Below are 25,159 nucleotides of genomic sequence, written 5' to 3' on the forward strand. Positions count from 1 at the left end.
AGTGAAACTCATGAATAGTAGTAAAAATAAGCTGAATAGTAAAATAAGTTGACAAAAATAATTCATGCCAAACATAGCCTAATACCAAATATTCAAAATATGTGCAACACAAAGGTCATTTTGTTTAGATTTATTGTACAAAAGTACTTGTCAAAATAAAAATCTCCCGAAGTCATTAATCGTAGTCAGTGGAATTGTTATCCGAGTCATCATCAAAAGATCCGTCATCAGCAACGAATTAATAGTCATCAGTGGAATCATTGGGATGGCGCAAGTTTTTAATCCTTTCAGCACATCTTCTTCCCAAATTTCCTGATAGAGTGACATTGAAACATTTCCTTAGGTCAAGTGATTCGAGGTGAGGACAACCATCAAATATGGCCTACAAACCATCATTTGTCAGCTGATTTCCAATAAGCCAGAGGTGGCGTAATTCGGGCACGTTCTTTGCAATAGCAACTGCCTCCTCATCACACTCTGTCTGACAAAGTCCATCAGTAGCAAACCACTGCTGATTCCATTTGAATGATTTCAAAAGGGAACAACAACACCCCACAGCTTCCAAAGATTCTTTTGACAATGAACAAAGTGTAATGCTCAACTCCTCCAATAATGGAAGTTTTGCAGCCTCACTCAATCCCTCATCCGAATTGCTATAACAACATACAAGACGAAGGTGTCTAAGCTGACTTGAACTGCAAAAAATACCAAGGATGTGATAAAAAAGGCAATTATAAACAGACAAGTAAATACATAAAGGTGGAAGAATTCTGCATCTTACAAATTCATTATTGGAGACAAATAGCTTGAACCCACCATATTGTGAACTGCAGTAAGTCACCAGAGAAATATTCTTTAGAACCTCAGGTTTGTTATGGCCCATAATTCAATTGGAGGGCTGCAATGTGTTGGTGTGCTGTCTATTTTCTTTTTTACAGACAGAAATTGTTCGAAGAAAAGAAAACAACATATCTAGATGGGAACATTCTCTAGGCCAAGTAATCCAAGCTTCCTACCTGAATTTGAAGCTATCAATCAAAGTACTTGTGACAATGTGTCAGCTGACAACATAAGCAAGCTTTCCCAAATGTAAAAAACAAGCAGACTATTCGAAGTTTATAACAAGTCTATAGAAGACAAAGGATATATGTGTGCTCCCCACCCCCAACCAAAAAACTAAGATGGTGTTTGGATCATTTTTTTTCATTACTCAATTTCCGTCACTCATAACTCATCACTTAATATACCCTACCCGTTTGGCACCATTACTCATTACTCATCACTTAATATTTTTCACACTATTTGTGGGTCCCATACCTGTCACTCAGACTCAGTGCAACTTTTTTTTTAAGTACCCAAACTCATCGAACCCAGTGAAAAAAAAAAAAAAAAAAAAAGAAAGAAAGAGAAGAAGAAGAAGAAGAAGAAACCCAAAACTGAAGACCAAACCAATGAAAAAAAAAAAAAAAAAAAGAACTGAAGACCGAACCCAGTGAAAGAAAAAAAAGAGAAAGAAGGAAGAAGAAAGGAAAAAAAAAAGGTGATCAAAAGGTGCGGCTAAGTTAAGACTAATGGGTCCCCATGTGTGTTTAATTACAAAAATGTCATTAAGTTATGAGTTATGGAAACTGAAAACACATTTTAGCTGTTTTCAGTTTTCATAACTCATAACTTAAAAATTAGAGAATTGAGTGATGGAAACAGAGTTATTGTGCGCCAAATGGATATTGAGCTATGGATCCCACCATTTTTGAGTTATGAGTTATGGAAACTAAGAATTGAGTTACGGAAACAGGCCATCCAAACAGCCTCTAAGCTTGCATATATGCTGATACTTTTTAGGCTTTTTTTTTTTTGGGGGGGGGGGGGGGAGCGGAAATTAGGCTCAATGTGGTTGCAACAAACCACTCATTGTGTGCAAGAGTGACGAAACTAATAAAGTTAATCACAAAAAAGTGGAGTCCTTTGGATTACACTTTAAAAGCATCTTTTTGTAATAAATGTTTTTTTTTTCAAGGGATAATTTTTTTTTTCTATTATCTAGCTAAGACACAAATTAATTTATTGCTTATATCTAGCTAAGACACAAATTAATTTTTAGCATAAGCAATGTTTGAACCTTAGAGACTTTACTAGTTAAGCTAATACCCACACTTTTAAAGAGAGTTCTAACGTTAGAGAATTAAAAGAAACACATATAAATTTGATACACTGATATTGTACGTACAAAACAAGTGAGGAGAGATTGATTCTTTGCTTTTTTTATTGTGGACAAGAATTTCCAAACAAGATTCCTTTTGTTGGAAGAAAATTCATGGCATAATTGCAAACTCGTTTCTTTTCTTATTTTAAAGGATAATTACAACACTTTTTTTTCCCTTTTAATTAAAATGTACGATAAGTGATGATAAGTTTTTTTTTAATCAAAATGTAGGTCTATTAAAGTTATCTCCAATAAAACAACCACTAAGAGAAGTTTAAGAAAGTGATTACATTATCCGGGGCAGAGTAACAGCGGGAAATGAATGTTATTGTAGTTCATAAAAACCCGAAAGTCTCTCTAGAGAAGGTTTTAAAACAAAATATAACAGAAGAGCACTTATATATATCCATAGATTGCTGAGAACAGTAGGCTCTGATAAATTTGCTTGACATAAAAATTAGTCACATGATGAATCCAAAATATTTTTTCAAGTAAATCCAACTAGGAAGTTTTACACTATTTGTTTAACTCTAATTTTTCCACCTTCAAAAATAGATGTATAAGTTTTGCTGAAATGTAAGAAGGCATTTGCAGGGATAGAAACTATTAAAATTTCAGATCTAATAACTAGAGTATTAGTAGTACTAAATATTCAAAATAAGTGCAGCACAAAAGTCATTTTGTTTAGATGCACAGTACAAATGCCCTAGTCAAAATAAAAATCTCCCAAATCATTAATATAAGTTGGTGGGATCATAGTCCGAGTCATCATCAAAAGATCCATCATCATTAAATCATCAAAGAATCCATCATCCTCAGTGTAATCTAGGGGATAAACAATATCAGTGACGAAACCAAAGTCATCAGTGGAATCATCAGGATGACGCAGGTTTTTAATCCTTTCAGCACATATTCTTCCCAAATTTCCTGACAGAGTGACATTGAAACATTTCCTTAGGTCAAGTGATTTGAGGTGAGGGCAACCATCAAGTATGGCCTGCAAACCATCATTTGACAGCTGATTTCCAATAAGCTGGAGGTGGCGTAATTCGGGCATGTTCTTTGCAATAGCAACTGCCTCCTCATCACACTCTGTCTGAGAAAGTCCATCAGTAGCATGCCACGGCTGATTCCATTTGAATGATTTCAAAAGAGGACAACAGCGCCCCACAACTTCCAGAGATTCTTTTGACAAGGAACAAAGCGTCATGTCCAGCTCCTCCAATAATGAAAGTTTTGCAGCCACTTTGCTCAATCCCTCATCCGAAATGCAACAGCAACATACAAGATGAAGGCGTCTAAGCTGACTTGAACTGCAAAACTACCAATGATGTGATAAAAAATAAAAATAAAATGAACCAGCAGTTATAAACAGACAAGTAAATACAAAAACGTCCAAGAATTCTTCATCCTACAAATTCATTATTGGAGACAAATAGCTTGAACCCACCATATTGTGAACTGCAGTAAGTCATCAGAGAAATATTCTTTAGAACCTCCGGTTTATTGTGGCCCATAATTCAATTGGAGGGCTGCAATGTGTTTGATGTACTGTCTATTTTATATTGTACAAACAGAAATTGTTAAAAGAATAGAAAACAACATATCTAGTTGGGAACATTCTCTGGGCCAAGCAATCCAAGCTTCCTACCTGAATTTGAAGCTATGAATCAAATTACTTGTGACTCTGTGTCAGCTGACAACATAAGCAAGCTTGCCCATATATAAAAAACAAGAAAACTATACAAAGTAAAGCTTGCATATGCTGATGCTTTTTGGTTTTTTTTTTTTTTTTTTTTTTTGGGTGGTGGGGGACTGTGGGTAGGGGGAATTCTTTAATTTAGTGACTAAACTGTTTGCGCCCCAAATTTTTTTGAAGAAGATAGAATGAGTAAAGTTATTTTTCTCTTTGATATAAGTGGTCGTTGGAGTAGGAAAAATTAGAAACAACCTGTGTACATGGGCTTGTGGTGTGTTTAAAGTTCATAATGCTTGTGGATTAAGGGTTAGGTTTTGTTGATCAGTAAGTGTGAAAACTTTAATAAGAATAGAGGGAAAACATTACATCCACTGTACATAGGAAGTATACAAACGCTGTAAATGGGAATCAGTTAAGAGTGCATAAATCCAAAAATTCTAGAAAATTAAAAAAAGAGTGGCCACTTAGAACGGCCATCCAGTCAAAAAGAGTTCGAAGAAGTAACAACTTTAGATCTGAGGGTGAACACTCAATGTCTTCAAATGTGTGATTACTACACTCTCTCCAAAAAAGCCACATAAGACATATAGGTATAGCACCCCAAATATCTGCATTTCAATGCCGACCAAACCCCCCCCTGCCCAAAACTTCACCAAGACCAAAACGCTCTTAGGTATAACCCAAGCTAACCCAAACATGTCAAACACCATAGACCATATATATCATATGCAAAAGGGCAATGAATTAACAACTTATCAACGGACTCACCACTTTGCTAACAAATGCAACACCAATCTACCACACAACCCCCTGCTTACAGAGGTTGAGAAACTTAGACACCTTCAATCGAGCATTATTGGGGAAATGGTTTGGTTGTAGTACTTTGAAGAGGCAGGAGATCAATTTTGAAGAAGAGTGATTGGTGAGGGGAAAGCTTGGGGTCAATGGATAACTGAGAGACTCAGCAGTAGTCATGGACTCATGGGTAGTCCAATAAGAATAGGCACCTGTGATGCCAAGTTGCCAACACTTCTATTGAAGATATTGATTCTCTTTCTTTAATTTATAATGTAGTTTTTTAGGAGTACTTTGCATGGTTATCAAAATAGAACCAACAATGGACCCAACTAAATAGACTAGTTCACTATTTCATTGATTAAACTAGTGGTTTGTTAGTTGAACTGTAGAAAAAGAAATGAACAATGAGCTCAATAAATGAAGTAGTTATAAAGCAAGTATTTTATTATTATTATTATTATTATTTTAAATCACATGACATAATAAATGATCATTAGTGTAGGACAAATTAGAAACCTGTATACATGTGCTTGTGTTGTGCTTAAAGCTCATAATACTTGTGGATTAGCATTATGCATTTTTGATCAGTACGTGTGAAAACTTTAATAAGAATAGAGGGAAAAAACATTACATCCACTGTACATAGGAAGTATACAGAGGTTGTGAATAGAAATCAACTAATAGTACATAAGTTCAAAAAGTCTAGCAAATTAGAAAAGGAGTGGCCACTCAGAACAGCCAAACAATCAAAAAGAGTACGAAGAAGTAACAGCTCAGATTCGAAACAGAACCAACAATTGACCCGATTAAATAGACCAATTAAATGGACTTACAAATTATGATTTTATAGTATATTTTTATAATTCTATTAAACTTAACAATAAACTAAAAACACACAAACAAAAAATGAACAAAATTCATACAACAATTAACAATCAAATAAAAGTCGATAGTGAAAAAAAAGAAAGGTACCTTTGGGTGATGTAGGCGAGGAGATTGTCGGCACCGAAGTTCTCGATGTGGATATCTTGTAAGTGGCCACAACTGCGATCGATGGCGTGGATGCACATCTTCTCGAGGTCGTAATCCATGACACCCAGATTGCGAATGTCGATGGAGTTCCACATGGAAGGGTCTTTGCTGATGTTGCGCCACAGCAGGCACACCTTCTGCGCGGTCTCTAGGATTTCGATTGTGCCTAGCCTCTGGAGAATCGACACCGTCACGTCCCTTGGGAGTTCGAGCCAATTCCGGCACTCCTCACTAGAAGAAGCAGAAGAAGAAGAAGGGGACTTCATTTTCTTCCATGCTCGATCTGGAGGCATTGGAAATGTTTTAATTACATTTCAGAAGTGAAAATGGGATTTTTCTAGGGTTTGGGATTGTCTGACAGTCTGAGAAACGTTTTTTGAAATGCCTATACAAATCGGGCAATATCTCATTTATGGTTTTTTGTTTTTAATAGAAAAAATATGATAGGGCAATATTTCATTTATAGTTTTTGTTTTTTTTTGTTTTTATCAGACCAAAATAGTAATCAGATTTTGGTGTAAGTGAAAAATAAACCTTAAATCTCTTATTTAATCATCAGAAATTTTACCAGTTGAGCTCATTTTCAAATTTTTTTTTTTTTCCATGGTATTAATTGTGCTTATTTGAATTTACTTGTGTTGCTTGTGATGGTAGACTGAAAATTGAACCAACTCCAATTTGTCCATGAGAGTCCTCCAGGTCTAGAAGATAAGAATGGTTATACCCAGTAGGACGGTCGTCCATAGGCATATAGGTTGTCCATGAGTAAAGCACCTGGACGACCCTCGACACTTGGGAAAAATTCCAAAAAGATTTATCTACAAGGGCTAGTGGGTTGAACCACGTGTTGTTATTTTGAGGCATGAGTAAAATCTTAGTTCATTGCTATAATTTCCTACTAAGTACTTAACTTCCAACGACAGTTATAGAAGATAAGATTGAATATTCTAACTTCTATAGCGGTTTTTGAAGTTAATCCTGAACCTTCTAACTTTCTCAAATATAGGGGAAGTTATGAGACAAGTAACCACTTCAAGAACACACTATATAAATACTTATTCACATCAAATGAAGGTAAATTTGAGAGAACTCCCAAAAAGTTGGAACTCCAGAATTTAAGAGAGAAACTAACTTAAGTATCGGAGAGTTCTTGGCCGGTCCGCCCTGGTCACCTTTGATTGTGTGTTTTCCTTTTCAGGTCTTTCAAGCAATTACTAGATCATTGAAACCCGAAGCATTCAACTTACTGATTTTCCGTGCATCATCAGTTGGCGCCATCTATAGGGAAGATTAATTTTGTGTTTTGCAATTTACATTTCTCTGACAAAAGGTTGCATGGTTCGGACAAGATCAAGGGCCACTAGCCTAGGCCACTAGGAGAGTAGGGATGCTTCTAGTAATCCCCACCGTGATCGACAGTCAGCACCTATCATGCAATTGTCTTCCATCCAACACTTACAGTCCATGGCAGCCGCAATGGCGGAATTAACCCGTCAGAATCAAGAGTTGACTAGGGAGATTAGTCTAAGGAGGCAACGCCATGAAAGATACGTGGAAGGACAAGCCTAGAGTCAAGGAGATAGAGGAGGAAATGCTGAGCCTGAAAACCAGTCAAGGGGTGCCACTTCACGAAGAGAGCCACACTTGGAGAGAGAGATGGATCAGATGAGGAAGGCCATGGACAAGATGAAGGAGAACATGAGAAGGGTGAATCCTATAGATAATTTAGTTCATCGAACAGACTCCCCTTTCACGGCTTTCATCTGTTGGAAAATCTAGTTTTGTATCTCATACAAAATACACAGCGAAAGCAACAAACACAGATCTACTTCAATCATGAAAGATAACATGTAACCATGAATTTTAGAATAAAGAATAGAAAGCGTACCTTGATACAGTGAATTTCAAAACCACGACTTGAGAATATCTTTAATTTTCATGTCAATTCCACATGGTGCCAAAGATGAGTAGTCTCTCAATCAGTCATTTTGTACATTGATTCTCAAAGAAAAGACCTTCTTCTTCTCCTTGTGGAGAAAAACTGTTTTCTTTTCTTTTTTTATCATACGTACGTACAAAACTACATTAGTAGTTACTTTATTTAATAACTCTTATTAAATAAAAACTGATTATCTAATTGGGTTAGCCTTTTGCGCCTACCCAATTGGGTTTTAGTTTGTGGCTTGGACGGGACCAAAGGGAACAAATAAGACTTTAGCTCCAATGGGCTTTAGGCTTTTTTGTCAACTCTTGACAAGTCCAAAGTTACCATTAATTATATTCAATACCACTATAAAAATATAATTGCACTCTAGGCCTTATTAATAAATTATATCCCAAGATTTTATTATACATACAACCCCTTCATTAAAATATTCGTAGTAATGCAAAGTCATGAAATAAACTATCACTTTGAAGATTACTACATCTTAATCCTTGAGTACCCAGATTAATCATTTATGTTATTCATCATATATTTATGAAATCTAATTTCATAAATATATACTTTAGTAACTTTTTACTAAAGTGGTTGAGCCCAACACTTTGAATAACCAAATCCATTAAACTTATCTCAAGGGAATATTTTATATTTCCGTTAAGAGATTATGAATTCCATCTTGAGAATATATGTTCCATCAACACTAAATGCGGCTGTCCAACATACTAAGGTTTTGACCGTAACTAATAGATCTCACTCCTGATATATTAAAACAACCTACACCTCATGATCAGGTTCATTATTCTCTCAGGATTTAGAGTTGATGTAAATAGAAGTCGTGAGATTTATTATTCATTTGACAGCCGTTAGGAGAATAATAAATCTCACAGCGGTCCAGTTCAATATGTCTTAACTTTTAAAACATATCAACATATCAACTAGAAGTCTCCACTTCCATGATCAAGATAAATCATGTTAGTTGATATGTTATAGTCTTCGCAGATGAAATGCCCAATTTCATCACCGACTACGAACTAAAATTATGAGTTTACAAAGAACTTGTGATTTATATCTTTTTGTGACTTTTCACATAAATCACATACTATGCATCTTATGAACTAAGATAATGTCCCATTAGTTCATTAATAAATAGTCTCATATAATTAAACAATTTAATTACTTATGACATGCCAATAAATTGGATTTTTAAGGCATAAACCCCAACACCATCAACAATCTCTCACTTGCCCTCAAAGACAATTTACCATATATCCGACACTTATCTCCCTTTTAGAGTAATTCATAGTCACTCTAAAGCAAGGTTTGGAAACAAGTTTCAGCCAGATTTATTGCATAGATTATCTTTTCTACTACTATATCTCACATACTCAAATCTCTTTAATGAGATAATACTTACGCTTAATGTGTATCTTCATCACCTGGGATGAACACATATTTTGAAGTCCAACTTCATGAATCACAATCAAACTATAAGTCAGTATTTGTACAACCAGTAACCATTAAAACTTCACTTTTGTGGACAAGCATATGATCTCTCATTTTCCTAAGATATTTGAGTATATGCTTTACTCCAACTAAATTGAGTGTTCTTTGATTCAATTGATATTTGCTTACCATGCCCACCACAAAATAGATATTTAGCTTAGTATATAGCATAGCATAAAGACTTCCTATTAATATGGTATAAGGAACCGTCTTAATATGCTCTTCCTTTTATATGTCTTAGGACCATAGTCCTTTATAAAGGAACTTCAAACTTAAAAGGAAAGAATCCTTTCTTGAAGTAATTTATGCTATATTTGGCTAGAATCTAATCTATTCAAGCAGTTTGAGATAGACCCAACATCCTAATTTCTAAATTTTAACAAAGTTTAATTCTCAAGATGTGACCAGTCTTTCCCAAGTACTTTATATCAAACTGGACTAGATAACCAAAAACTCCATTAATGACAACAACTCTACATCATTCTAAATGATTAGAATGTCATCACCATACATTAAGAAATTTATTATTCTATATAGCTTTTACACACTTAAGGCCTTTTAATACTTGATCAAAATCAAACAATTTGATTACTTGATCAAAGACGATATTTTGTGATTTAAATGCTTTCTTTAGTCCATAAATGGACTTTAAGCAACTTGCATACTAAACACTACTGGTTCTTTGTTATGAAAAAGTCTAGTTACATCATATAGATGTCTTCCTCAAGATTGCTACTAAAAGAAGGTTTCTTGATATTCATTTTCATATTTTATCCAAATGAAATATAATGAATAAGATAATCTAGATAGAGTCAAAACTTGACTTTTGGTGAAAATTTTTTTTATAATCGAACCATTTCTTTCTGAATAAATCTTTTTGCCACTAGTCTTGACTTTAAAGATTTACACCTTCAAATTTATCAATCTCATTTACTTGTAGACCTATTTGAAAACAATAGGCTTAATGCCATTAGGCACCTCTACAAGTTCTAGACTTTAATAGAATCTAATTCTATTCACATAACCTTGATCCAGTGATCCACATTCATATCATCTATTGCCTTTATGTAGGACCGAGGATCAAATTCATATCCTCGTGGAACAACTACAAAAGTTTATTCCAAAAGTATGAATTTATTTGGTAATCTTTACACTACGATATTGTACCGGTGTAATAGTTATCTACAGAATAATATCTTGTGGTGTATCTAATACAACCATCTCATTTTCAAATGTATTTTATAGTTGTCCTACAACAAATTTTGACATTTTTCTTCTAGAACAATCTACCTTTAAAAGAGCCCTATTCCTCCTTTATGTACGCACTAACTTAAAGAAGTCATTGGAACTTCATTCTTTTACAAAAAGGAACCCTAGATCTTATTATCCTCTAAATAGAATTCATAGACTGAGAATATAACAAAATAATGGTTCTAAAAGCCCATCTTTCACCAATCTTGAATATCATTTAGATTAATAAGATCTAAATATAAGAATGCGTTTGGATTGGGATGAAAACTTCTGCGTTTGCGTTTTTTTTTTTTTTTTTTTTTTTTTTTTTTTTTACGCGTTTTTGAGCGTTTTGAGTGTTGCGGCTACTGTTCATACACTGTTCAATGAACAGTAGTTGCAAACTTTGACTTTTCAAATTTTTTTGGACCAGTCACAGCACATCGTGTACTGTTCACGGAACCACAAATTTCACTTTTCAGCAACTTTTTCTTTAAAAATGGGTCCCACGATACTATTCACACATTTAAAAATTATTTCGCTACAGTGTTTTTCAGTTTTCAGTTTTCAGCTGTATCCAAACGGACCCTAAGTGCCAAAACATACAATACTGAAGGATGGAAACTTTTGTTGGGGTTTATGCCCTAAAATCCAATTTATTGGCATGTCATAAATAATTAAATTGTTTAATTATATGAGGCTATTTATTTATGAACTAATGAGACATTATCTTAGTCCATGAGATGGATAGTATGTGATTTATGTGAAAAGTCACAGAAAGATATAAATTACCAGTTTTCTGTAAACTCAGAATTTTAGTTCATAGTCGGTGATGAAATTGGGCATTTCATCTGCGAAAACTATAACATATCAACTAAGATGATTTGTCTTGATCATGGAAATGGAGACTTCTAGTTGATATGTTGATATGTTTTAAGAGTTAAAACATATTAAACTGGATCACTGTGAGATTTATTATTCTCCTAACAACTGTCAAATGAATAATAAATCTCACGACTTCTATTTACATTAACTCTAAACCCTGAGAGAATAATGGACCTGAACATGAGATGTAGGTTGTTTTGATATATTAGGACTGAGATCTATTAGTTACGGTCAAAATCTCAGTATATTGGGTAGCCGCATTTAGTGTTGATGGAACATATATTTTCAAGATGGAATTCATAATCTCTTAACAGAGATATAAAATATTCTCTTGAGATAAGTTTAATTGGTTTGGTTATTTAGAGTGTTGGGCCCAACTACTTTAGTAAGGAGTTACTAAAGTATATATTTATAAAATCTGATGAATAACACATAAAGGATTAAACCGGGTACTCAAGGATTAAGATGTAGTAATCTTCAAAGTGGCAGTCTACATTCATGACTTTATATTACTACGAATATTTTAATGAAGGGATTGTATGTATAATAAAGTCTTGTGATATAATTTATTAATAAGGCCTAGAATGCAATTATATTCTTATAGTGGTATTGAATATAATTAATGGTAATTTTGGACTTGTCAAGAGTTGACAGAAAAACCCAAAGCCCATTGGAGCTAGAATTTTATTTGTTCCCTTTGGTTCCATCTCAAGCCACAAACTAAAGCCCAATTCGGTAGGCCCAAAAGGCTAATCCAATTAGATAATCAGTTTTTATTTAATAAGTGTTATTAAATAAAGAAACTACTAATGTAGTTTTGTACGTACGCATGAAAAAAAAAAAAAAGTTTTTCTCCATAAGGAGAAGAAGAAGGATTTTTCTTTGAGAATCGATGTACAAAAGGACTGATTGAGAGACCACTCATCTTGGGCACCATGTGAAATTGAGATGAAGATTAAAAGTATTCTCAAGTATTGGTTTTGAATTTTACTGCATCAAGGTACGCTTCCTATTCTTTGTTCTAGAATTCAAGGTTATGTGTTATTTCTCATGAATGAAGTAGATCCGTGATTGTTGCTTCCGCTGTGTGTTTTTTATGAGATACAAAACCAGATTTTCCAACAACTTTTCCTTTTAAAAAGTAAAACATGTAAATTTCCATCTAAAAGATAATTATGGACAATGCTTAGCTTTACCAAAATCAGAAACACTTTCCTTTTGGTCATGCTTATGAGTCTAATTTCCTCTTGGTAACTACTAAGGCAACTAATTGGTCCAATTGTTTGGTATTAAAATTCATTTTCTTATCACCCTTACCTTTCGGTTTAGGCTAAGAATTTGAATTAAATCATATTGATCCTAGCCTTAGCTTTTAGGATGTCTTCCATTGCGTAGAACTCACTCATCAATTCAGGTAACATAAAAAGAATTTAGGTTCAAAACAATCTGAATTGATCAAATGATTTCAACAAGGACTTGTGGATCATATCCATATGAGATTAACGTTTAATCTCTACATCCAAGAATTCCAATTCATTTTAAAATAAAAATATTTTCATAAAAAGATATAGAATTGGAACTCTTTAAGCCTTTCTTAGCACTCAATATGATTCATATCAAATATCTCATTTAGACTTAATATAAAGTTTAAGTCTAGTACTAACTCTTGCATTTCATGCTGTAGCATAATTGAGATAGAAGCCAATGTAACATTTTAGAATTTCAATGGTGATTATGATTACATCATAAGCTATCTTCCATAAATGCATCATGCATAGGAAATTATGACAATGCTAAATCGAAATATAAATATGTACTTCAGCTCCTTTAAGCACCATGTCCAAAATTATTTCTTAGTTAATGTAATTCTATTAAAATAGTAGCTAGAGGACAAAATTTATGACAACTTTATTTTGAGACTATGAACATAATTACCAGGACATTATCATTTTGCATCCATAACCATATAGTATGGAACCCAAAAAAAAAAAAAAAAACTATAATAGGTGCAACGACAACCTAATCCCGCAATTGATATTCCTCAGCATAGAGTGAATATCAACCACTATGATCAGGTGAGAATTATTCTCATTATTAATGCTATCAAGGTAACTCTTACCAAACAAAAATAATTTGCCGCTCTTCCTTTGGCCTCTAAGTAATAGTAAGAACTTAGCATAGAAGATATTATCAAACTTAATCTAGTGTACACCATTGTCTAGAATCATGTGTAGCCACATTTCATCACTTTAACAGGCTTATTTTGTAGTACCATGATAAAAACACCCTCCGCATGGAATGCAAAGCTCGAAGCTAAGACAAGGTGTTTGATCAAACCACTATAAACCAAGAAATTCAATCTTGTAGTACCATGAAATAAACATCCTCCGCATGGAACGCAATGCTCGAGGCCAAGACGAGATGTTTACCCCACACCACTATGAACTGACAATGGAGGCCATGAGATCCAACCCTTATATCTCTCTCCCACTAGAAATTTTAAAACAAGTGGATTGTCTTGAAATCATTGTGATCTAATCACAATTTTAACCTTACACATCAAATGTGTTTAAATGTTTAAATTCAATGTGATGTTACTAAGTCACGTCACAATAGCGTAACAAACATTCGCGCAATCACAAAGAAGTTTAATCATGTAATTCGATGAAGTAAATACACTCCGCATGGAATGCAAGACTCAAAGTCAAGACAAGGTATCTATTCACATTACAATAAACTTAACAAAAGGGTTATTTTAGTACTCCCACTTATTATTTGGGTTTTTCTTTAAATAATTATGATCCCATCACAGCTAATAACCTTGCACTTGTTAAAGACTCTAATCTTATTAGAATCACTAACTAAAATGGAAGTCCTAAACTATTTAGGATTCCTTAAATACTCATGAATAAAAAATTAATTATATAGAACTCTATCCTTAATTTACTAGATAAAGTATTCTAATCTCATTAGAAACTATATAACTTTAATTAGAATTTTAATCTCATTAAAAACCTCTAATTAAAATGAATTAAGGACTTTTAATCATAAAATGATTTAGTACTAAGAGTTCTATTTAACTAACCTCTTTGATCTCATTAGGTCTTTTAGTTAGATAATGATTAATAAATGTCCTTAACTTTTAAGGACTATAAAATTAATCACATAACTTTGCTTTTAATCAAAGTTTTAACACTTAGTCAAAAACAAGTGAAAAATTCAATAAACAAGTGTCAGAATTTTTGGCTACTCATTATGGTTACTCACGCGAGTAACCAGTTTTGGCTACTCGTTTTGGCAACTCGCCCAGTCGCGAGACCCCAGTTGCAAGTTTATCCAAAAGCTCTGGCGACTCACTCGCAACTCATCTTGCGACTCGCCAGTCATGAAAATGCCCAGAAACCGCCGTTTTTCTTTTAACCGTTTTTGACGTTTCATATGAACAAAACACATTCTTAATGATCATAAACGATGAGATTAAGATTAGAACTTGAATTTCATTGATGTTAAAGTGTTAAAATTCAATTTTACATGGTTAAAATCAAACTTAAACAACATCATAACATCAAAATCAGTTTTAATCAAACAATAGTTTCAAAAACTATAATCATGGCACTATTCAATAAGTAAACATCATGTGAACGTCTATAACTAAGACTCATATACTCACATGAATCCACATATATATTAATAAACAATATCAATGAAACAACGTTGAACATCATCATGCGAACGAATTCACTAAAGCAATATTAATAAAATATAGAAACAAAAAAGTCAAACCGCTATTCTATATTCAATAAAGTGTAATCAACGTTATCAGGTGTATATCGTTTCTAATAACCATATACCCACCTTGACGATCTACGTTGACAAGAAACATAGCAATTCTTAACCACCGTGTTCCACTTTAATATAAAGATTAGAAACACACGGCATCTAGTTTTAATGAACAATAGTTTTAAAACAAAATTATGCAGAAACTTTTACTGCAGAAAACTAGAACACCAAGAAAACGATTTTTCTTTAATTCTAAAACTCAATCACATGTTATACAAGCATGATATTGAAGACCGCTCTGATACCATTTGTGGGAAAATCTGGTTTTGTATTTCATACAAAACATACAGTGAAAGCAATAAACACGGATCTACTTCAATCATGAAAGATAACATGTAACCATGAATTCTAGAATAAAGAATAGAAAGCGTACCTTGATGCAGTGAATTTCAAAACCATGACTTGAGAATACCTTTAATCTTCATCTCAATTCCACATGGTGTCCAAGATGAGTGATCTCTTAATCAGTCATTTTGTACATTGATTCTCAAAGAAAAGACCTTCTTCTTCTCCTTGTGAAGAAAAACTGTTTTCTTTTCTTTTTTTTATCATATGTACGTACAAAACTACATTAGTAGTTACTTTATTTAATAACTCTTATTAAATAAAAAATGATTATCTAATTAGATTAGCCTTTTGGGCTTACCTAATTGGGCTTTAGTTTGTTGCTTGAGACGGGACCAAAGGGAACAACTAAGATTCTAGCTCCAATGGGCCTTAGGCTTTTCTGTCAACTCTTGACAAGTCCAAAGTTACCATTAATTATATTCAATACCACTATAAGAATATAATTGCACTCTAGGCCTTATTAATAAATTATATCTCAAGACTTTATTATACATACAACCCTTTTATTAAAATATTCGTAGTAATACAAAGTCATGAAATAGACTGCCGCTTTAAAGATTACTACATCTTAATCCTTGAGTACCCGATTTAATCATTTATGTTATTCATCATATATTTATGAAATCTAATTTCATAAATATATACTTTAGTAACTCTTTACTAAAGTGGTTGGGCCCAACACTCTGAATAACCAAACCCATTAAACTTATCTCAAGGGAATATTTTATATCTCCGTTAAGAGATTATGAATTCCATCTTGAGAATATATGTTCCATCAACACTAAATGCGGCTACCCAACATACTGAGGTTTAGACCGTAACTAATAGATCTCACTCCTGATATATCAAAGCAACCTACACCTCATGATCATGTCCATTATTCTCTCAGGATTTAGAGTTGATATAAATAGAAGTCGTGAGATTTATTATTCATTTGACAGCCGTTAGGAGAATAATAAATCTCACAACGGTCCAGTTCAATATGTCTTAACTCTTAAAACATATCAACTAGAAGTCTCCACTTCCATGATCAAGACAAATCATCTTAGTTGATATGTTATAGTCTTCGCAGATGAAATGCCCAATTTCATCACCGACTACGAACTAAAATTCTGAGTTTACAAAGAACTTGTGATTTATATCTTTCTGTGACTTTTCACATAAATCACATACTATGCATCTCATGGACTAAGATAATGTCCCATTAGTTCATTAATAAATAATCTCATATAATTAAACAATTTAATTACTTATGACATGCCAATAAATTGGATTTTTAGGGCATAAACTCCAACACCATCAACAATCTCCCTTTGCCTCCTAAGTTCAAGATGCCTTCCTTGGATTCATATGATGGAACGCGCGACCCTTTTGATCATATCATTACTTTCAAGATTACGATGCACCTTCAAGGGATTCCAAACGAGATTATATGCAGGGCCTTCCCTACCACTCTTAAAAGGCCAGCACGAGTGTGATTCAGCAAGATACCTCCGAATACTGTGAGTTCTTTCGAAGAATAGAGTAAGTTGTTTGTCAACAATTTTATCAGAGGACAAAAGCATAAACATTCCTCGTCCAGCCTGTTAACCATAGAGCAAGAGGAAAATGAAATGAAAGCTTGCGCCCCTTCATTACTCATTGCAACAGCAAAGCGTTGACGGTGAACGAAATGGACGACAAGTTGTTATTGGCAACCTTCCATAATTGAGTTAACTCTGATTTATTCATCCATAAGCTTTATAAGCAAAAGCCTCAAACCATGGCTGAACTCGTCCATTCGGCCCAAAACTTCATGAATGCAGAAGATGCAATTATAGCTAAGAAGAGGAAGAGAGCTGAGCGAATGAAAGCAGATCTCTCGTGTCATCCTGAGCAGGGTCCTCGTCCAAAGAAGGCACGGATGGGAGAGAAGAAAGATCAAGACAACAAGAAGGCAAGTTCTTCAGCACGAAGTCAGCAATACACGCCCTTGATCATGCCGCTTGAACATGCCGCTTAAACAAGTACTTATGTAGATCAAGGATGATCCTTCTCTGAAATGGATGGAAAAAATGAAAGGAGATCCCAACAAGCGCAATAGGAACAAGTATTGCCGCTTCCACAGAGATCATGGGCATGACACGAACGAGTGTTTTGATTTGAAGCAGCAAATAGAGAATCTCATCAGGCAGGGAAAATTGAGAAATTTACTTGGGCGAGATCACAAAGACGAGTAGTTGAAGGGAAAGCTAGAAGAGTCGTCATGACCCCCACTTGGAGAAATAAGAGTTATCATAGGAGGGACCTTGACATGATAATCTTCCAAGTCAAGGAAGACGTACCTAAAGGTATTGTAAAATGTCCAACTTTCAGGACGATCCCCAAGGACGAGGGTAACAGACAAGCAAACCATTATGTTCACGGACAAGGATGCTAAAACGGTTCACCACCCACATGACAACGTGATTGTCATCACTTTGCTTATTGCTAATTATACAACTAGAAAGGTGTTAGTGGACAGTGGGAGTTCGGCGGACATCTTATATTACCCTGCTTTCTAGCAAATGAGGCTTGGATGAGATCAACTTCATCCAGTAAATTCATCCTTAGTAGGATTTAGGGGGATAAAAGTGCAGCCTGTGGGTACCATTACGTTACCTGTGGTGGTAGGAGCATATACACAATAGATAACCAAAGAAGTAAACTTTCTTGTCGTGGACTGTTCGTCGTCATACAACGCTATCATTGGAAGACCGACTTTAAACAGTTGGAAGGAAGTAACATCTACTTACCATTTGTCTGTTAAGTTCCCAACAGATTACGAAGTGGGTTAAGTGCAAGGAGACCAATTAACCGCCAAAAAATGCTATCTAGCCATGTTGGCCATGGACGAGCACATGCAGATGATGAGCATAGACGAGAAAAGGGTTACCACGGAGCCCACAGAAGCATTGGAAGATGTTCCTTTGGACAAAAGCAACCCCGAGAAGTTCACAAGGATTGGAACAAGTATGGAAATGAAGACGAAGCAAGACTTTGTCCATTTTTTAAAGAAGAGCATGGATGTGTTCGCATGGAGTTACGAGGACATGTTGGATATTGACCTAAGTGTAATCACTCACCGTCTGAACGTGTATTCTTCTTCCAAGCCTGTGCATCAAAAGAAGAGGGTTTTTGATCCCGAACGAGATAAGGCTATTAAAGAAGAAGTCCAGAAGTTGACCATGGCAAAATTTATCCAAGAAGTTTACTACCCGGACTGGTTGGTCAATATGGTGATGGTTAAGAAAGCTAATGGTAAGTGGAGGATGTGCGTGGATTTTACCGATTTGAACAAAGCTTGTCCAAAGGATAGCTATCCGTTGCCACGCATTGACCAGCTAGTGGACTCAATTGCGGGTCATAAATTGATAAGTTTCATGGACACTTTCTTAGCCTATAATCGAATAAGGATGGGCGAGGTAGACCAAGAGAAGACATCTTTCATTATTAGCCAAGGTCTGTTTTGCTACAAGGTGATGTCCTTTGGTTTGAAGAATGCGAGAGCAACTTATCAAAGACTAATTAACCATATGTTTCATCCACAAATTGGACGAAATGTGGAAGTTTATGTAGATGATATGCTGGTAAAGATTTTGGATGAGGAAAAACATCTGGACGGCCTTCAAGAGACCTTTGATACGCTTAGACGATATAATATGAAGTTGAATCCGAGCAAGTGTGCTTTTGGAGTCTTGTCTGGTAAGTTTCTTGGGTTCATGGTTTCACATAGGGGAATTGAGGCGAATCCTGATAAAATCTAGGCAATATTGAATATGGAGCCACCAAGGAACATCAAAGAAATCCAATCTCTCACCAGACGAGTTGCTGCCCTTAACAGGTTCATTTCAAAAATTACTGACAAGTGCTTGCCATTTTTTAAGATTCTTAAGAAGACATTTGAATGGACGGACGAGTGTTAAAAGGCCTTTCAAGACCTCAAGGCCTACCTCACAGTAGCTTCTCTGTTAAGCCCGTCTATACCAAGTGAAGAATTATATTTGTATTTAGTGGTGTCCACGCATGCAGTAAGCTCAGTGTTGATTAGAGAAGAAATGAAGATACAGAAGCCAATTTATTATCAAGTCAAGCGCTAAGAGGGGCAGAATGACGATACCCAATGATGGAAAAGCTAGCCTTTGCTTTGGTCACAGTTTCTAGGAAGTTAAGGCGTTACTTTTAGGCTCATGTCATAAATGTCTTGACAGATCATCCACTAAAGAAGGCGATAAACAAATTGGAAGCAGTAGGACAACTAATCCAATGGGCCATAGAACTCAACGAGTTTGATGTTAGGTACCAACCAAGAAACGCGATAAAAGCACAGGTATTGTCGAATTTCATTGCAGAGTTCACTCCCAACCAAGGTGGGCAAGATGGGGTGGACGAAGCTCAGAGGTGGGTCGTTAATGTGGATGGCTCGTCCACGTTATATGTGGGAGGAATTGGAATTATACTCAAGTCCCCAGAAGGAGATAAGTTGAAATATGCAGCCCGTCTACAATACCAAACCACCAATAATGAAGCTGAATATAAAACTCTCTTTAAAGGATTGGAATTGGCTAAGTCCTTAGGGGCAGAGTCAGTAGTTGTCCAAGGGGATTCACAGTTGATTATCAATCAAGTGAATGGAATGTGTGAAGCTAAGGAAGATCGGATGAAGAAGAATCTAAGCAGGGTAAAGCAGCTTGTCAAAAAATTTAAAGAAACCAGTTTTGTTTAGCTTCTGAGGGAGGAAAACATGAAAGCAGATGCTTTGGTAAAAGCAGTTTCAGCAGGGGGAGCTATGGACAAGTATGACAAAGTCCAATATATGCCAAGTATAGATCTACTAGAGATATAGCAGGTTGAAGGCGAATAAAATTGGATGATTCCAATAGTAATTTATCTCAAAGATGGAAGACTTCCAGAGGACAAGGATGAGGCTAGAAGATTGAGGATCAAAGCTACCAAGTATGTCGTCATAGACGAGGTATTATATAAAAGGGGCTTCTCTCAGCCTTACTTAAGGTACTTAGCTCCGGATGAATCAAAATATGTGTTGAGGGAAGTTCATAAAGGAGCATGTGGAAGCCACTCAAGAGCAAGAGCACTAGTCCATAAAGTCGTCCATGCAAGTTACTACTAGCCAACTATTCAAGCAAATGCAAAGGCTTACGTCAAGGTGTGTGGCCAATGTCAACGTTTCAGCAATGTCCCTAGACAACCATCGGAGTATCTCACCCCGATGATGACCTCATGGCCCTTTGCACAATAGGGATTGGATATCTTGGGTCCCTTTCCACTTGGAAACAGACAAATGAAGTTTTTAGTAGTAGAGATTGATTACTTCACTAAGTGGATGGATGTAGAATCCCTAGCAAAGATCACATAGCAAAATGTCAAAAATTTCGTTTGGAAGAACATTGTATGGAGGTTTAGGGTACCTAGGGTATTAATATCATAAAATGGACGACAATTAGATAACATGCTTTTCAAAAACTTCTGCGAACAATATGGAATCAAGAATCATTATTCCTCATCCTCCCACCCGTAAGCAAATGGTCAAGCAGTAGTGGCAAACTGATCCTTGTTGAAAATCATCAAGACTCGGCTTGAGGGGGTAAAGGGAGTATGGCCAGACGAGTTACCAGGAGTTTTATGGGCTTACAAGACAACTGTGAGGACCGCCACAGGGAAACTCCTTTCAAACTAGCCTATGGAAGTGAAGCAGTGATATCTACAGAAGTGCATATGGCAAACCACAAGGTGATGAAGTATTAGGACGAGGATAACGAGGAGCAACTTTGCCTCAACCTTGATCTAATTGACCAGGTAAGAATGAACGCAGAGTAAAGGACAGCGAGGTATAAAAACCTCATGGCGAGACAATATGATGCAATGGTCAAACCCAGGCACTTCAGTATTAGAGACCTCATCCTAAAAAGAGTTTCTTTGACAACCAGAAATCCAGCCCATGAGAAACTGGGACCTAATTGGGAAGGACCCTACAGGGTTATTAATTGCAAAAGGCAAGAATCATATTACTTAGAAGCTCTAGACGGGAGAAAGCTAGAGTACCCCTAGAATGTCGAGTATTTAAGAAGATATTATCAGTAAGGGGTCAGCCTGGACGAGCATTAGGGATAAAATCATCCTCGACGTTGTCACTCTGGACGAAATAAAGTTTGTTGCTTTTTGTTACATGTGTTTGCTTTTTGTTACATGTGTTCTTTATTAGCACTATGTGTTGTATTTTAATTCCATAAAGGTGTATTAGTTTTTAAACTATATGTTATGGACGAAGTCATAGATAATCCGTATGTATTCTTAATTCCCTAAAAGGCACTAGCTTCTAAAGCATGTGCCAGGCTTATGGATGATGTTTATGTTACATATATACAGTTTGGATTTCCAATATATATGATGTATGAATTTCTAATTTTCATGATTTCATCCACATAAAGGCTAATGGCCTAAGACGAGTAAAATCTTTGGATGCAGGGAGATAATGTCTATTAAGCTTTCCTTAAAATAGGGATAAAGCAAAGAAAAATAAGCTTAAGGCATGCTTGTCTAAACAATGGACGAGAGAAAGCTTGAAGTGTATTCGTCCAATCAATGGACGTGAAAATGTGTGTACGTAGGAATATTCAAAGTTCACGGGTAGGTATAACCAGCTAAAACAATCCAATCTTTGGACGAGGAAAAAGCTAGAAACATCTTGCTAAAAAGATGAGTCCTGTGGACGAGAAATAGAACCAGCTATCAAATCTTTGGACGATTAAAGCTAGTGAAACCAATGCCATTCTTAAGACAAATTATAATTGCAAAATTTAAAGAATGGTGAAGATGTTGAACATGAGGAGATTCTTATTATGGACGAGCCAAATGCCTTCATGAGTGGATGAACCACACTTGAAACCAATATAATGGATGATGTAAATAAAGAAAAATTCGTCCATACATTAACATGTTCAATGGTAAATGAAAAAGTGATGGAAATAAACATTCATTGATAAAATTTTAGAAAAGGGTAGACGACCACTGTCCAAAAACCATTATAAAATAAAGCCTAAAATGCAACTGTTTGGAAGCTCGTCCTAAATATTATTGACGAGTAAAATGTACTTAAATAACTTCAAACGGTCCAAAACAACGGACCTTATAAAAGAAAAAGAGGGAAAAAGAGAAAGGGAAACTAAGACGCAAAAATTTAACTTTCACTGAGGGGGGGTCATCTCCAGCGTTATGCTTGTCCTGGGCAGGCTGAGTGGTGGCATCATCTTCAATATTAATGTCTTCAGAACTCGTCTGGAAAAGAGAGCTTGTAGCGCCAAGGTTGAGCTTGATGGAGCTAAAGTCAACTTCAGGGAAGTTTTTCATAGCGTCCATATGAAACTCTTCAAAGCCAGCTGCATAGTTGGTGTCCAATAGATTAGTGAACTGTTTGGAAGCTTTGAACTCCACTACAGTGTCTTCTTTGACCTTGTTAAGAAGAGTACTCAGCTCGTTATTCTTTTTTTGAAGGTAGTCAAGACGAGTGTCCTTCTCAACAATGTCAACTTTGAGCTCTTCGTCGAGGTTCTGCAGTTCCTTGGCCTCGTCTTTAGCCTTGGCTGCCACCTCAACCCAGCCCTTGTAGTCATCCTTGACCTCCTGGATCCTCGCCTCAAGCAAGATCCTCGTCTTGTCCATCTCCGTGGCCTGTCTGGACGCAGCTATGAACTTTGATATTGCCTACACAAGTGATTAAAAATTCTATTAAATATATATATATATATATATATATATATATACACACACACATATACATATTACTATGACAAGACGAGGTAAAAGTAATTACAAACATTGAAAAGATCATGAACAACAGAATGCTTAAATTCTTTCAAGGACATGTTATAGCACGCAGCCACGTCCTCACCAATTACAGCCTTCTCAAACCTTTCCCAAGCTAAGTCCTCATTCTCTAGAAGGTTCATAGGAACCCTTTGGGAGGGTTGAGACGAGGTAGGCGCAGTGGTTTTGGACGGAGTGACTTCGATGGGAAGGGACGAGTTAACATCAAAAATTTGGACAGACGGTTGAAAGGTGGGAAGACTAGGCTTAACAACCCCAGGTTTAGACGACCCATGCTTTGCCTTCTTTCCTCAACAACTGGGAAGGTTTCCCAAGTCAAGCGTCTTGGATAAAGTTTTTCTTTTGTCCCCAACGGAAGGACGAAGTTGGGATTAAGCCTCAGGCCTGGTTGCCTCGTCCACCACTTCCTTTCCATTATTCTCTTTCATGGTTGCCATCCCTAAAAGAAAAATATTAAAGTTTAGCTAAAGAGTAGAACTCAAATAATACTTAGATAAATTCTAAGTAAAAGGAAAACTCATGTCTACGGACAGTGAGCTCGTGAGCAATAGCCTCAGCAGATGGCTCAGGACTGAGTCCTCACATGGCAAGACGTTGAAGGGTCACTAGCGAATGGAAACTCCTATCAGCATATAGACGAGCTCTATGGATGTGGTCACGGTAAAATTTGTTTAAAGATGGTCGTCCAACATCTAAAAAAAAAAAAAAAAAAAAAGGGAGAGAGAGAGAAGGGTTAGATGATTGTAAGCAAAAGATAAAAACACTATATATATATATATATACACACACACAAAAACAAAACAAAACATACCTTTAAGACGAAAGTTCCCTAATTCTCCAGTATAAAGGGCAAATGGATCCCTGCTAACCTCAACAAGGTGCCCAAACCAGAAACCAGAGACGAAGAAAAACTCCTTCCAATTTTTGTCAGACATTACCAAAGACTTTATTAATCTACAATCTTTACCCCTAGTTGTGAATTGATAAAAGCTAAGGGATTGGTTAATTTTTTAGGGTTTGTAGTAGAAGAGGAACTCGTCCATAGTGAGAGGACGATCCCCTTCAAATATTTCCCTCCACAAAACTTGCATAGAGACGACTAGTCTCCATGCATTGGGATTAAACTGACGCACTCCTAAACCTAACCTAGTGAGTAATTCCCTAGCGAAGGCATTAAGGGGTAACCTAAGTCCCCCTAAAAGGTAAGCTTCATAGACGCCTATCCTAAAACGAGGGTTACAACGCAATTCCCCACGGATGGCTAACCTAGGGTTAAGATCGTCTAGGATTTGGTATTATCTCTTAAGTGCAGTAATTCTCCTTTCATTTGTTTTAGAAGGGATGCCTATAGCACAACTGTACACTATATCTACTTTGTCTAAAGGAGGGGATTCGTTGAAGTACCAGCTTGAGACCCGAAAGCTGCCCTCTTCCTTAGATGCTCCTGGAAAACCTCTAGAGGAACCCCTGGAACACCAGAGGTGTATTCCTCGTCTATGGTGTTCCCTCCACTACTACTACTACTACTACTAGAACCACTATAACTGGAGGAGTCATGATACTCGTCTATAGCCTTATCTACACTATTATTGAATGAAGAAACTACAACCTCAGATATCTTGAAATTTGAAGGAAAACCTAAGAACGAGGATGAGGAGAATACCTAGCTCTAGTCGGAAGAGGATTAAGGATGTAGAAATACTTCTAGATGAGGCACTGGATGACGAATGTCAAGAGAGAAAATTTTGGAAATGTGAAGGGTAGGAAAGGAATTTTACTATTTATAGATAGCAAAATTTGGCATCTGAAATGACGT

At 35.8% G+C, this 25,159-nt stretch overlaps 2 protein-coding genes across 2 annotated transcripts; both read right to left on the bottom strand.

Moving 5' to 3' along the window:
- Nucleotides 1-382: 382 nt before the first annotated feature.
- Nucleotides 383-883, bottom strand: LOC115990694 (F-box protein SKIP19-like). Its single transcript, XM_031114499.1, has one exon. The coding sequence runs from the start codon at nt 881-883 to the stop codon at nt 383-385; it is 501 nt and encodes a 166-aa protein (XP_030970359.1).
- A 1,971-nt stretch (nt 884-2,854) lies between these two features.
- Nucleotides 2,855-6,134, bottom strand: LOC115988776 (putative F-box/LRR-repeat protein 23). Its single transcript, XM_031112392.1, has 2 exons — nt 5,673-6,134; nt 2,855-3,516 (listed from the first exon to the last, which is right to left on the bottom strand). Exons 1-2 carry the CDS (start codon nt 6,023-6,025, stop codon nt 2,910-2,912), a joined length of 960 nt encoding a protein of 319 aa, XP_030968252.1. The 5' UTR covers nt 6,026-6,134; the 3' UTR covers nt 2,855-2,909.
- Nucleotides 6,135-25,159: the final 19,025 nt, after the last annotated feature.

The sequence above is a fragment of the Quercus lobata genome, chromosome 5 (assembly GCF_001633185.2).
Source record: "Quercus lobata isolate SW786 chromosome 5, ValleyOak3.0 Primary Assembly, whole genome shotgun sequence".
NCBI classification, from domain to species: Eukaryota; Viridiplantae; Streptophyta; class Magnoliopsida; order Fagales; family Fagaceae; genus Quercus; species Quercus lobata.